Source organism: Hypanus sabinus, chromosome 23 (assembly GCF_030144855.1).
Source record: "Hypanus sabinus isolate sHypSab1 chromosome 23, sHypSab1.hap1, whole genome shotgun sequence".
NCBI classification, from domain to species: domain Eukaryota; kingdom Metazoa; phylum Chordata; class Chondrichthyes; order Myliobatiformes; family Dasyatidae; genus Hypanus; species Hypanus sabinus.
This window is the reverse complement of record NC_082728.1, coordinates 41,715,622-41,729,010: the sequence shown is the minus strand read 5'-3', so window position 1 is coordinate 41,729,010 and position 13,389 is coordinate 41,715,622. Positions and strand designations below refer to the sequence as shown.

At 39.2% G+C, this 13,389-nt stretch overlaps 1 protein-coding gene across 1 annotated transcript in view; it reads right to left on the bottom strand.

The window, feature by feature from the left end:
* Window positions 1-13,389, bottom strand: part of LOC132380153 (protein shisa-6-like) — a 568,432-nt gene that overhangs the window by 418,646 nt on the left and 136,397 nt on the right. Inside the window, exon 4 of the mRNA XM_059948780.1 lies at window positions 3,953-4,063. Coding sequence (XP_059804763.1) covers window positions 3,953-4,063 — 111 coding nt within the window. The remainder of the gene's footprint in view (window positions 1-3,952; window positions 4,064-13,389) is intronic.

Here is a 13,389-nt window from a genome sequence, read left to right as displayed (position 1 = left end):
GGGTCAGAAACTAAACCAGCAGTGATTGCTGGCTGGCTTATTTTTTGCAAGATGTAATTACCTTAAAACTTGCCAGAAGTTTCCAGACCACCAAACTTTATTAAGCACTAACACCAGGCAGTGTTTGTAATCAACTGCAGATAATGTTGAATTACTCTGTGTAGCTCCAAACTCCTTTTTTTAATCAATTTGTCCTATCCACTGATTACTTGCTCATTATTTCTTTAAGTTTAACTGCTAGTAAATATGACTCATATTACTAGATAATTGTTTGTCTGTGTCATTGCAGTCTGATTCCTGTGATCAATGAACTTACTCCATCAGTTGCCTGTGGGAAATCTAATGGCAGAAGGATTTTGAATTTGGTGAAAAATCAATAAAATAATCCAGACTTTCACAGTCACTAGAAAGCCTGGTTGAGCAAGCACAAAACAATATTGTCTCCAAGGTGATGATCTGGTAATCAGTTTTAAAAGAAATCTGATCAGTGGTTGGTGTGAAAGGATAAAAATTTGTTAGTGTCCTTGATGGATATTCTGATTGGATTGGAATATCCACAGAAGACAACCACAGTGTTTCCTTTTCTTCCTTATCCATCACCAAAGTACAGTGCCATCAATAGGACATATTTTTCAGTACTTGTATATGTGACTATTATTCTTTTGCATCTTGATAAAGGGAGGCTGAAGTTTGGCCAGATCAAAAAACCCATGCTTGTGCCTATGCGACTTCACAACCACATTTGATTACTAGTGTCTTAATTAACTAGCTTTAAACTGAGTAATGATACAGCACCATCACTAACTTCAGTACAATTTAGCCAGTATGTTCACTTTTAACAAAGAGGGGAGAGGATAAAATGAGTTAGGCTAGGATGAATGTGAAGATGAGTGTAAAGACAAGTGCAAAGCTCGATGGTTGTTCTGAACTCAGTGGATCAAAGGATCTGCGTCCATCTCTTGGATTCCATGACTCCATCCTTGGATAGCATTCGGAAGTCAGATCATTCATCTACGCCAGAGCACTGATGTCAGTGATAGTGCCTGTACTAATTAATGAGCATATGGTCATAGTATGGATAAATGACACACCAAATTGACATGCCAAGGACGAGGATATGGAATAGGTGCCCTCTGTAAACAGTACTGTGCCCACCAGTCTTTAAGTGGCATATGTGTGTCTCATCAAATTCAGTCTTACCAGAAAATAAACTATTCAGTTACTTCTCTTGGGTAAAATTAATATTCTATCAACAGATCTAAATGATCATGAAAGTATAATTTAATCATAGTAATAACTATTGATAAAAGATTTATAAATATTTAAATTATTACATACTTTACTAGCCTCTAGCTTTCCCAACCCCTTCTTAATTTAAACTTAACATTTAGTGTGCCCCATTTTTAAGTCTTTACTTTCCTATCATATTTCTTCCTTATTTCATTTTCTGGCCCTCTCTTCCCATTGTCCCAGAGCAGTGATGGAAAATGCATAAGAAATGGTTTGATTTGACTGTCTTCAGTTTGGAGCATGTACTTAAGATAATAAGTCTGGAAAGACATGAGAAATGGCTGGGACACCTCACATACGGATCTGTCTCTATTTCTGTCCTCAAGAACTAAAGCCGGTTTTTAATGAATAGGTTTACTGGTAGCAGCTACACCCTAACAGTTTATTAACCCATGATACCAAGTGAAGTTAATGCACACATTTCAAGTGTTCTGATTGATGCTGCCCACACCAAATGAACAGCATTATAAACAAACTCCTTTACTATGGCTGCAACAGGGCATCACACAGATGCTGCGTTCTGTGACAGTGAAAAGTCATTCACAATGAGCAATTAGCGAAAATATCTACAGTATACTGCAAACACTGGTACCGGTACAGACAATATAAAGACACAATTTTGACAGTACCAGTTTAGATCTAGATATAAATGTTTTGATTAATGTTTACACTTTCCCAGAAAAGGACTGATCAGTTGTGACCAATGCTATCTATATCACCCAACATGCACCACTCTGCCCAATCTGATTCTTTCACATTGGGAAATGCAGAATATGTAATGCCAGCTTCTGGTTGGGGCTGGTGGAATAAGTAAGCCTCCACACACTATTGCATTAAAAGTGGAATAGTTACTACTTCTTCACAACGATGTTAGACAGAAGCCAAATGCATTTTTTATTGAAAGTGAAAAAATATGCATTGTAAAAATATGATACTTTAATGGCCATTGTCCTCTATCCATTGCAGACTAATGAGCTTTGATGTGCGGGAAAATCAATGTGAACTATATTGTTTTCAAATTGTACTTTGGCCTTGGCAACTTTCTAAATCTGTAATGGCTGGTGAGTAATTCTGAAATCACTTACAAAACCTTTATGATGTGATGTCCAGTGTTTGGTACAGAAGACTAAAGTCATGTTTCATTTGAAAAGGATGAAAAATTAATGGTCCGAGGGCAGAAGTAAAATGGAAACCTGGGCTTCTGCCTTTAATTGATTGTCCGTTCACCGAGTCCACAATTAATCAAGCAAATCACAGCACTCTAATAGACATTTAAACAGCTCATAAAAACTCTTTTGGGAAACCTGGTTTCATCAACACAGCAAAGTAATCTGTAAAATATTGACCGAAATGGCAAGAGGAAGATTCACTGGCAGCACAGAATATTTGACATGATATTAGTCTATAAAGACTCAATAAATGTAGAAAGCACAATGCATTGAACTTTTTACCTTAGCAAGCACACCACTTTTAAATGCTGATTTGAACTGTGCATAATTTGCTTAAGGAGCGATTTAGATAAAAATACCTTTATGACATTTATTTATATAGTAATGAAGTAGCAGATGATAATAAATGGAGCCACTTGGAATAGCAACAACCTAATTTGGAACAAAATCAATTCCAAATGCTAATTAATTCCCTGCTGATATTTTTCATTTTTGGTTTAGTGTAGATGTTGACTTTAATGTCACCCCATCAAATCTGGGAGAATGTATTCAGGGTTACTGTTGTATAGTACAGTTGTTCTAGGCAGTAGGGATAAGTGGATTATCAACTCTTGTTGGGCACCACTACATCAAATAAATACAGGGGATAGTTAAAATGTGCTGGAGACTACTGGGGTTGTCAGATACAGGGGATGTGATCCACGAGAGTCTACTGTACATAGGGACTAACATGCATAGGGACTGATAAAATGAGAGGTAAAGGGAAGTAGGGCCAATATATTGATACGGGGAAAATAAATTGTCAGACATTTTAAAAATGTACTCTGCGGTTAGGGTAACATCTACTGCGCAATTTTAACAGAAGCTAAAGCAGAAGCTGTTTGAAAGCTAAAACAGAACATAATTCCCAGTGTTTGAATGGGGGGGCAGTTTTGGGTTGCACAAACAAGTCTTCTGCCCTTTTGTTTTGAACAGCTGTGGTCCACAACAACGAGGATATATAAGTACATCTAGAATTACACAAACGCCTGTCCTGTATCAGCCATCCATTCCTGAATGCAGAGTTCCAGTTTGAAAGTCGTTGTACCTTTCTCTTTGTAAATGAGTAACAAGTATATTTATTGCCTCACAGTGTAACATAACATTTACAATATTTTAGCATCAACAGATCAGCTTTAATACAGACAACAACATTGCTACATGATACTGCACTACTGCAAAACATTGTTTTCCTTTTGGATGGGCTTACTGATGCAAAGCCCAGGATTATTATGAACAGATCCCATGCTCTACAATTACAACACAAGGAGCTGAATTAGGTTTATTACTGAAAGGGTATTCAGATTATCATTTTAGTTGTCCTCTGTCTCCAAACGCCTACACTAAAATTCCCTTCCCTTCTAATGGGCACACAAGCATTTCATCCTGGGGGCCTTTGGACTGCAGATTATGAGTATTAAATGGTTTTTGCAAAGAAGCGGTTTCTACTGTACCCTTGAGATGTCCTCGCCCTAGTGTCACAAATCCTGAAGAGATGAAGTTATGCAAGTCTGGTCCTCCGCTGCGATAGCCATGACTGGTGCCTGAATCCTTTCCATAAAGCCCTGTTGGCAAAACGAACAGCATTCACAATTTCCACTGTATTAACTGTGGCAAATCTTTGAAGTAATTGACGTCTGGATGCAAATATACACCTTACTTATGAACAATTCTTTATTTGAAATTCTTTACTTGAAAATATGTATGCATTTGTTTTCATAAGCTACCCCCAAGCAAAACAGTATAGGTTCAAAAATTCTACAGCACTCAACTCTCCCAGCCAGCCCCTAAAGGACTATCGTCGTACTACTATCATTGTACAGTTTATGCCAGCCATTTGTAAAAACAGAACAGCAAAAGACCTGCATTTATATATTTCTTTTCACAATATTAGGACATCTCAAAGTGTGTAAAGTATATTTGATAAACTTGAGTGAATATTGTTAGGCAGGAAATATGGCATCCATTTTAATGTTTGCCTGTGCCCCCATGCAATATTAGAACAAGAAACAAACTTACAATGGAATTAAGGCATAAATATTGGCTAAGAACTGAGTGATAAATGTTCTGCTCGCATTCAGAATAATAGCATGTGATCCTTTATATCTATCTGAGATCAGCTGGGGATTAGTTTACTATCCTAACCAGTGGATGGATGGGAACAGAGAAATCCCATTATGGGTACCACATCACTATTTAGAAGCCAACGCACAGAACACCAGCTGCTGCCTGTAGCAGTACTCGCTATGTTCCAGAACAGTAAGTATGAAGTCTTTGTTGGACGGGAGATAAAATTGTATAATTTATTTCACTTCCATCCTGGTCTTTATTGCCTGAATTTATATTGCTAATGGCAGTTAAAATATTTAACAAGCCGTGTTTCTGTCTGCAAGCTGTCCAGTTTTGGAGAAAATAGGGAGTAAAGCATTTACGAGCTGATTTTTCATGCAAATATAACTTGTGTTTGGATGTCAATGTATTGTTCTACAGTTGCCTGGGTACAGCATGCTTTAGACTTCTGGAAGGAAGAGTATTTAAGAGCAAAGCTCATGTTAACCTTGTTTTTCTTTTAACAGATGGTTCCAGACCTGCTGAGACAGTCATCATTATTGAAACAGACAGCTTAGCCCACTGCATCTGCTTGACCACGAAGTATCCACTGTCACAAACCCCACATTAGTCTTCTCATCCCCATCAATTCCCCCTTGATTCTTCTACCACCCACCTACACAAGGGGCAACGTGCTTACCAATTATCCTACCAACCAGATTATCTTTGGCCTGTGAAGGAAATCAGACATCAGTGGGAAACCAAAGTGAACAAGCTCCGATCTAACAGCACCCAGAGCAGTGAGATAACACTGCTAAATTCTGGGGCTCGGTGTCTTCATATCAGTGTTTCTACCAATGTCTGCTTTCATTTCAGACCTGCAGCACCTGCAGCCTTTTGATTTTGATCTGCTCCTAATAATTAGGAGGAATAAAATGGGATTTTATTAGCTTGAGGGCAGTGAACCTGTGGAATACAATATCGAAGACAGCAGTGGAGGCCCAGTCAGTGGGTGTTGATAGATTCTTGATTAGTGAGGGCGTCTAAGACTATGGGGAAAGGACAGGGTTAAGAGGGACCAAGATGGAATTGCAGAGTAGAATTGATGGGCCAAATGGCCTAATTCTGTTCCTGTGTTTAATGGTCTTATTAATGTGCCGTAGGATTAGTGTAAAAGGGTCCTGTGGACTCGAGTGTGTGCACTGTCTGCGTCTGTACTGTATGACACCATGATTTTCATAACTTCTGCAACTATTATACTTTATTCAACTGGAATAATATTAGACCTATGATCTTCCTATTTCTGGGGATGGCAGAAATATTTGAGTCCTAAACAGTTGCACATTTTCATACAGTTTGTTGCAAAGATCTTCTGATCCTGTACCCATCACCCTGAAAGTACAAGAATTATTACCTGCTCAGTTAAAGTACAATGTTCCTTTGCTTACTTTAAGTGTACTAGGACAAAAAAAAATCCATTGACCTATAATTCCAAAAAGCTTCCAGGAAAACAAAAAGGTTCCTTCCACACAAATCTGAAAATTACCACCAGTGCAAAATTGAATCCTCATATATGTTTTAAAACCTTCTGTTAAAAAGGCAATGTCACACTTAACTGGTTTGACATGAAGAAGCAGTAATGTTTATTTTCCTGGTCAAATCATTCCTCAAAATTTAACTCTGAATTGTGTGGCTGCACCTTAAGACTGGTTCCATGTTTGGCTGCTCCGAAGTGCACTGAAGACATGCTCACTTCATGTGCTGGGGTGCGAGTCTGTGTCATAGAATAACGATTTCCTAATCAGCACTTCCCATATGTGACAAGCTTCATTGGGAATGCATGATTAGAGAATTGGCTCCATTACTTGTTTCCTTCCAAAATTACTCCTAAAAATGATGTGATAATTTAGAAAATATTGAAAATTCTTACTTAAATGAACCAAGTAACCTTTCTGCAGTCTTTTTGCAGTAGATTACAGAGACGTCGTAAAATTTGCTTAAATAAAGTTTGCCACACAACTGTGAAACAGGCCTTTGTCCTTATTTATTTTACAGCCTTCTCAAAACATACTTCATCTCATGCCATTATCGCAACTTCTGATTCTTTTCTCCCTTATATAATTATATAAATGCAGCTATTTTAATCAGTTCCATTTGGGAACATTTTAGTCATTCTGACCGAAGTGTGGTTATCTTATATTTGTGATTCTCATACTGGATTCCCACACACAAACATAACTATTATTTCATCTAGAGAACCCCGCTAAAAGTTTAACTATCTGCTTTTGGTCACCTATTGGTTGTTGGTTCCACTGGGTAGGGCAAATCAGATGACTCCCAAAACAGACATTCTACTGTACCACATAAAGTTCTACTGTACCACTGACTCTTTGGAATCTGTAGCCCATCACCATTCAAAATGGAGCAGGAGCATTGGGTTTGGCATTGAGAACCTCAGGCCATACGCCAAGAAAATGCACAAGTCCTGAGCGTGCTGCAGAAGGAATGCATCACTTCACAAAATATCATTCGTGCTCTTGGTGCCAAGCACCTCATGTCCTGCATGTTGCAAAATCTGTACGTCGAGCATTTCTCTCATCAATCACTTCAGAAGCAGAATGGGTGCAAACTGACCCTCCCTCTCAAGGGGCGGAAGGAAGAAGATGCAGAACCAGTAGAAAAGGAGGAAAAGTAGAAAGAAGAGGAAGAGGAAAATGAGGAGGACAGAGAAGAGGAAGAATCAGAAAATGCAGAAAAAGATGAAATAATATATAAGAGATAGGAAATGAATATGAGAAAAAAAATGGAAAAGGAAGAAGTGGAGAAAGAGAAAAAGAGTAAAGAAAGGAGCAGAAAGGGGAAGAAAATGAAAAGGAAAATTAATGAATAAGTGGGAGATGAAAAAGGGAAGGTGGACAAAGAAGAAGAGGAAAAGGAGAAAGAGGATCTTACACACAGACACAGCCTCTTTTAAAAGTATGTAACACATTTTTTACTCTGTAAATTATTACATAATGCATGTATTTAAATAAATTGGACCAGAACTTACCGCTGGCCATGAGCTGCCTACATCATCTGCTGATCTACGTAAAAGGTATGAATTTTGCAAATCTATTGCTGTAAGCTTCTGAATCTGTCCTAATTCTAAATGATTAGTTTCCCCATGGTGATGAGGCCTTGTTCAATGGAATTGCTCACTAGTTTGGCAGTTAGTTGGTTGTCCGCTGTGCTTGCCTGGAGAAGGGCAGAGGCAACCAGATACAAGCAGTTTCACCATGCAATGAATGTAACTGATCTACAATCCTCACTCTGTATACAAACAGATGTATTTTCTGGCATGAGTCACTTACCAAAATCAAAAGCAATACGGAAGTCAAACCTGGCAATACATTTAATGGAGCTTCAAGGGGTTACTTTATTCATATGTAGATCGGTTTTACTGAATCAAATGATTTCCAGCAATAAAGTTTAATGATGGTAACTAATGCAATCATTATAATTTACAGGTCAAAATGAACTTCCAATTAAATGATCCTGGCTTGAAACATATTTACCTCTTGCTACAGTTCTGCACAGCAGTATAACAATGAGCTGAAGATTTGTTGTGAGCACAACTGAACTCTTGGTGCCCACTGGGCTTTCCAGAGTCCAGAGGTGAAACATAAATCATCTCAGCTGAGGTACCTGATGCAAAGTACATCCAACCTCCAGCTTTATCCAAACCTTGGCAGACATATGTTGAGTGACATATTCATTTGCAGGCGGTTGCTAACCCTGATTGAGAACGTTGATGAACCAGCCATTTGTTCTGCTTTTGTTTAACTAATCCTATTACTTTTAAGTTCTATTAACAAAATGTAGTTTCAAGTAAGTTTATTATTTGTATTGCTTTTTATTTAATCATCCAAATCCCTTAATATATTTTTAATCTAAAAGCCATTCAAAGGCCTGTGCCATCAGCGTCTATGGGCCACCAGAACATTGAGGTGGTCCCCTAAGAACTTTCTGTGATTGTGATCACTTTGCTTTGTAGAATAGCAGGGGCCAGACTTCCATGTCAATTGGAAAACAAGGCTCCAGAAAGTAACTGTGCCCACAGGAATAACAATGGAGTCGAGCACAGGGCTTGACCAGGCCCATTTGCTACTCAAGCTTGGCAATAGTATTAATAACAATACCAACAGAGGTGATCGGCCCTTTGTCTACAATAAGTGACAAGTATTGGGCACTACTGTATATTGACCACCAAGTATGCCTTTCATGTTCTGAAATGCCCTGCAACCAATTAAGTGTTTTTGATTTGCATTTACAGTTGTGGGATTTGAGAAACACACAAGTAATCTGTGCACAGTAAGTTTCTTAAGTTTGTGATGTTGAATGATGGACAAAAATTAGCTGAGGCTTCAGAAGAGCTCTGCTCTTTTCCAACATATTGCTTTGGGATCTTTACTGTTCACCTGAGAGGGCAGATTGGTCTTTGGCTTAATGACTCATCTGAAAGACAATAGATCGAGCAGTCCATCACATGATTCAGCACTGAAGACTCACCCTAGATTATTATGAATTATCAAGTATCCAGCCTGGGGTTTTTAGCAATAACCTTCTGATTCAGAGGTCAGAGTGTTACCAATGGAACTTCAGCTATTTTTTCCACATCCAAAAATGGACTGACATCGGATTTTATTTTGACAAGTGCTGAAGAGTACAAGTGACATGTCATGTCATGGCTGTAAGCCATTCACCACAGCAACATAACTCTTAATCACCAAAGTAATGGTTCACCACATAGTGGTGCAGGGAGATTCATTCCTGTGACCTAGCTGTAAAAGCACCAGTATCTGGAAGGAAAGTAATAATAAGCAGCAATTGTTAAGTACCACCTTGGACAGACTTGCTTTTAGTACACGCTTTTGATTTCTGTCTACATTTCTCAAGGCTGATGTTTCCACAGTAGCTCTTTTAGTTGTGTGAGGTGAATACATTACAGACAGACATACTTTGCTGATCCTGAGGGAAATTGGGTTTCGTTACAGTCACACCAACCAAGAATAGTGTAGAAATATAGCAATATGAAACAATAAATAAATAATTAAATAATGATAAGTAAATAATGCCAAGTGGAAGTAAGTCCAGGACCAGCCTATTTACTCAGGGTGTCTGACACTCTGAGGGAGGAGTTGTAAAGTTTGATGGCCACAGGCAGGAATGACTTCCTATGACGCTCAGTGTTACATCTCGGTGGAATGAGTCTCTGGCTGAATGTACTCCTGTGCTTAACCAGTACATTATGGAGTGGATGGGAGACATTGTCCAAGATGGCATGCAACTCGGACAGCATCCTCTTTTCAGACACCACCGTCAGAGAGTCCAGTTCCACCCCCACAACATCACTGGCTTTACGAATGAGTTTGTTGATTCTGTTGGTGTCTGCTACCCTCTGCCTGCTTCCCCAGCACACAACAGCAACCGTGATAGCACTGGCCACCACAGACTCGTAGAACATCCTCAGCATCGTCTGGCAGATGTTAAAGGACCTCAGTCTCCTCAGGAAATAGAGACGGCTCTGACCCTTCTTGTAGACAGCTTCAGTGTTCTTTGACCAGTCCTGTTTATTGTCCATTCGTATTCCCAGGTATTTGTAATCCTCCACGTCCACACTGACCCCTTGGATGGAAACGGGGGTCACTGTTGCCTTAGCCCTCCTCAGGTCCATCACCAGCTCCTTCGTCTTTTTCACATTAAGCTGCCAATGATACTGCTCGCACCATGTGACAAAGTTTCCCACCGTAGCCCTGTACTCAGCCTCACCTCCCTTGCTGATGCAACCAACTATGGCAGAATCATCAGAAAACTTCTGAAGATGGCAAGACTCTGTGCAGTAGTTGAAGTCTGAGGTGTAGAGAAAGGGAGACAGGACAGTCCCCTGTGGCGCCCCAGTGCTGCTGACCACTCTGTCTGACACACAGTGTTGCATGTGCATGTACTGTGGTCTGCCAGTCAGGTAATCAATAATCCACGACACCAGGGAAGCATCCACCTGCATCACTGTCAGCTTCTCACCCAGCACAGCAGGGTGGATTGTGTTGAACACACTGGAGAAGACAAAAAACATAACCCTCACAGTGCTCGCCGGCTTGTCCAGATGGGCGTAGACACGGTTCAGCAGTGAACCGTGATGGCATCCTCAACTCCTAGTCGGGGCTGATAGGTGAACTGGAGGGGGTCTAAGTGTGGCCTAATCATAGGCCGGAGCTGCTCTAGAACAAATCTCTCCAGGGTCTTCATGATGTGGAAGGTCAATGCCACCGATCTGTAGTCATTGGAGCCACTGGGGCGCGGTGTCTTCAGTACAGGAACGAGGCAGGATGTCTTCCACAGCACAGGAACCCTCTGGAGACTCAGGCTCAGGTTGAAGACATGGTAATTAGTAATTGGGTGTTCATATTGTCATCCCCCCCCATTATTTCTCTATGTATAAGTTCAAAATATCCATCATTTTATCTGGCAGTTTTTGAACAAATATTCAAGTTAATATAAATTTTAAAATAATTTAAATATGGCCATTCCTGGCAGCTAATGAATAAATATGCTGTGCGTGTGATAGTGTTGGGTCATAGCAGAGGGTGTGAACCATTGTGCTTTGGGCAGTGGTAAAATTAACTCCACAATTTTCAGGTGAGTGAATGGCTAAGTTAGTAAGAGTTCTCCCCTTGCATCGTTTTCTTTTTGGATAGCATATCTATGAGGATGTCAGGTGAGAATAAGTTTGGGCTTAGGCCAGGACACAACATCCAGATTCACAGATGCTTAATGGTCACTTGGGAAAGCATTGGTGCCAATGGAATCAGTGCTCCAGAAAGAAGAGAGAAAAATCTCTTGCCTTGAGAAGGGTGAAATTACTGCTGACATCGCAGGGAGAACCGCAACAAATTCAGCAAACAATAATCCGTAACCAATTCATTGGCTGCAGTTGTAGCAATCCTTGTAAATGCAGACTGAAATTCCATTTAAAATATTTCTAATGTCACCTTACAGAGAACAGGTAAAGCAGGTTCGCTTTCTCTACTGCAGTCCTTAGCCAGCCAGACTTAGGTTAAAGAGAGTCTAACAGAATGAAGATCATCTCTCTCCGTAATCAGATTTCATCCAAAAGAAAACTTGACAGCTCACCATTTAACAGGACAAACAGATATGTGACAAATCCTAAGTAGCATGGTTGGCATGAAAGGAAAGATATACTAAAGAATACAGCCAGATACGCGATTTTGAAGATACCTATTGTCACGGTTCAATAGGACAAAATATTGGACTACATAGCATTTGAACTATAGCCGACACCACTATAGGAAAAGGAACAGATTGCATTCCACTGTAGTTGTGCTTATGGCCATAACATTTGTAAGTAAATGCTGAAAGCCGATTTGTTTTTGGCAGCTGCTTGACACATGCTTGCCTAAAAGTCTTCCCCATTGTACACTCATTGATACTGATGGTTTATGTGCCCAGACAGTCATTAATAGGAACAGGAAGCATAGGCTGAGCTTGTGAGCTTGTGTTCACACTTAGCTGCCTCTTTTTAAGAGAAAGGTCTTTTTTATTTAAGTTTATCAATAGTGACATTATTACGTCTATTTTATAGTTAAGGAAACCAAGTAATGAGCCAAATCCCAGTCTGAAGGCCATAATTACAGTTGTGAAGAGTGGAAGTAAAGTTAAAATGAATTGTGAGGTTTGTGTTTAATGACTGACCCATTGTGAATTAAAAAAAGGCAAGGATCTCCAGTGATGTATTTGTCTTAATTTGCTCATTGCCAGGTTAGAAGGAAAAATAGTTCACCAGACGTGATATTTGCCGTGTTGGGAGAATCAGAAAGGAAATTTCTTCTGATTGCTGACCATTAGAAATTAACTGTAAGACCAAAGTGAGACAATATTTAATCATCGGCAATTTTCCTAATAAAATAAATCTCTCCTTCATTAAAAGACAAGCTTTGGAGTTTCTTCTTATGCTGTGTCCTGATTGTTCACTATTCATGCCCCTTAATCATTCAGATTGCATCACCCTTTCTCTCCCTACTTATATCTGGTTAGCCGTGCTATATTGTACCTCTTCTAAATCTATATTCCACCTCGGATGTTGCCATTTGAACTATAACCCTTCATCCAAATCATCTGTCACGCGAACACTCAGGATATCTTACTGCACAGCTCAAAACAATAAAATATTGATAGCTGCATTTCATAAATCATTTTGTTACTTTTGTTATAAGTTATTAATTCTTTTGGAACATCATATTGCCCAATTGTTAAATGGGCTTTTCTTCATATGATGTTTTATTTTTAATTATTTGTAGTGAATTGATAACGTGGTATGCTACAAGCCATATAAATCGTAGAAAATCCTCAGTCATTTCAGATTTGCTCTCGGTACCAATAGATCTGCCAGAAATAAATAATTTGCTTGGATTCTGATCAGTGCTCTGAATTGCTTGGGGAGCTGGATGGCAAATCTGAGACTAATTTTTCTCAGTAACACATACATCCCTTAGCACCTGAAACATCAATTGCTTTTAGCTGTCTGTGCGAGTCATTATTGACAAATACTTGATTAATTGTTGCATCACTTTTTAGGTCATTACTTGAAAAGTTGCTTGAATTTCAATGAACACCAGCCCATAAGATCATGACTAAGAAACAATACTAACATGACTAATCTGTTACGTTCAAAATATTGAAATAATTCAAGGAAGACATGGGAGTCCAAAATATGTTTACTTTTAAGAGGGTTAATGGCACCTAACACCGACTCCTTTGCTTGCATCTTTGGAAACAGCTCTATTTC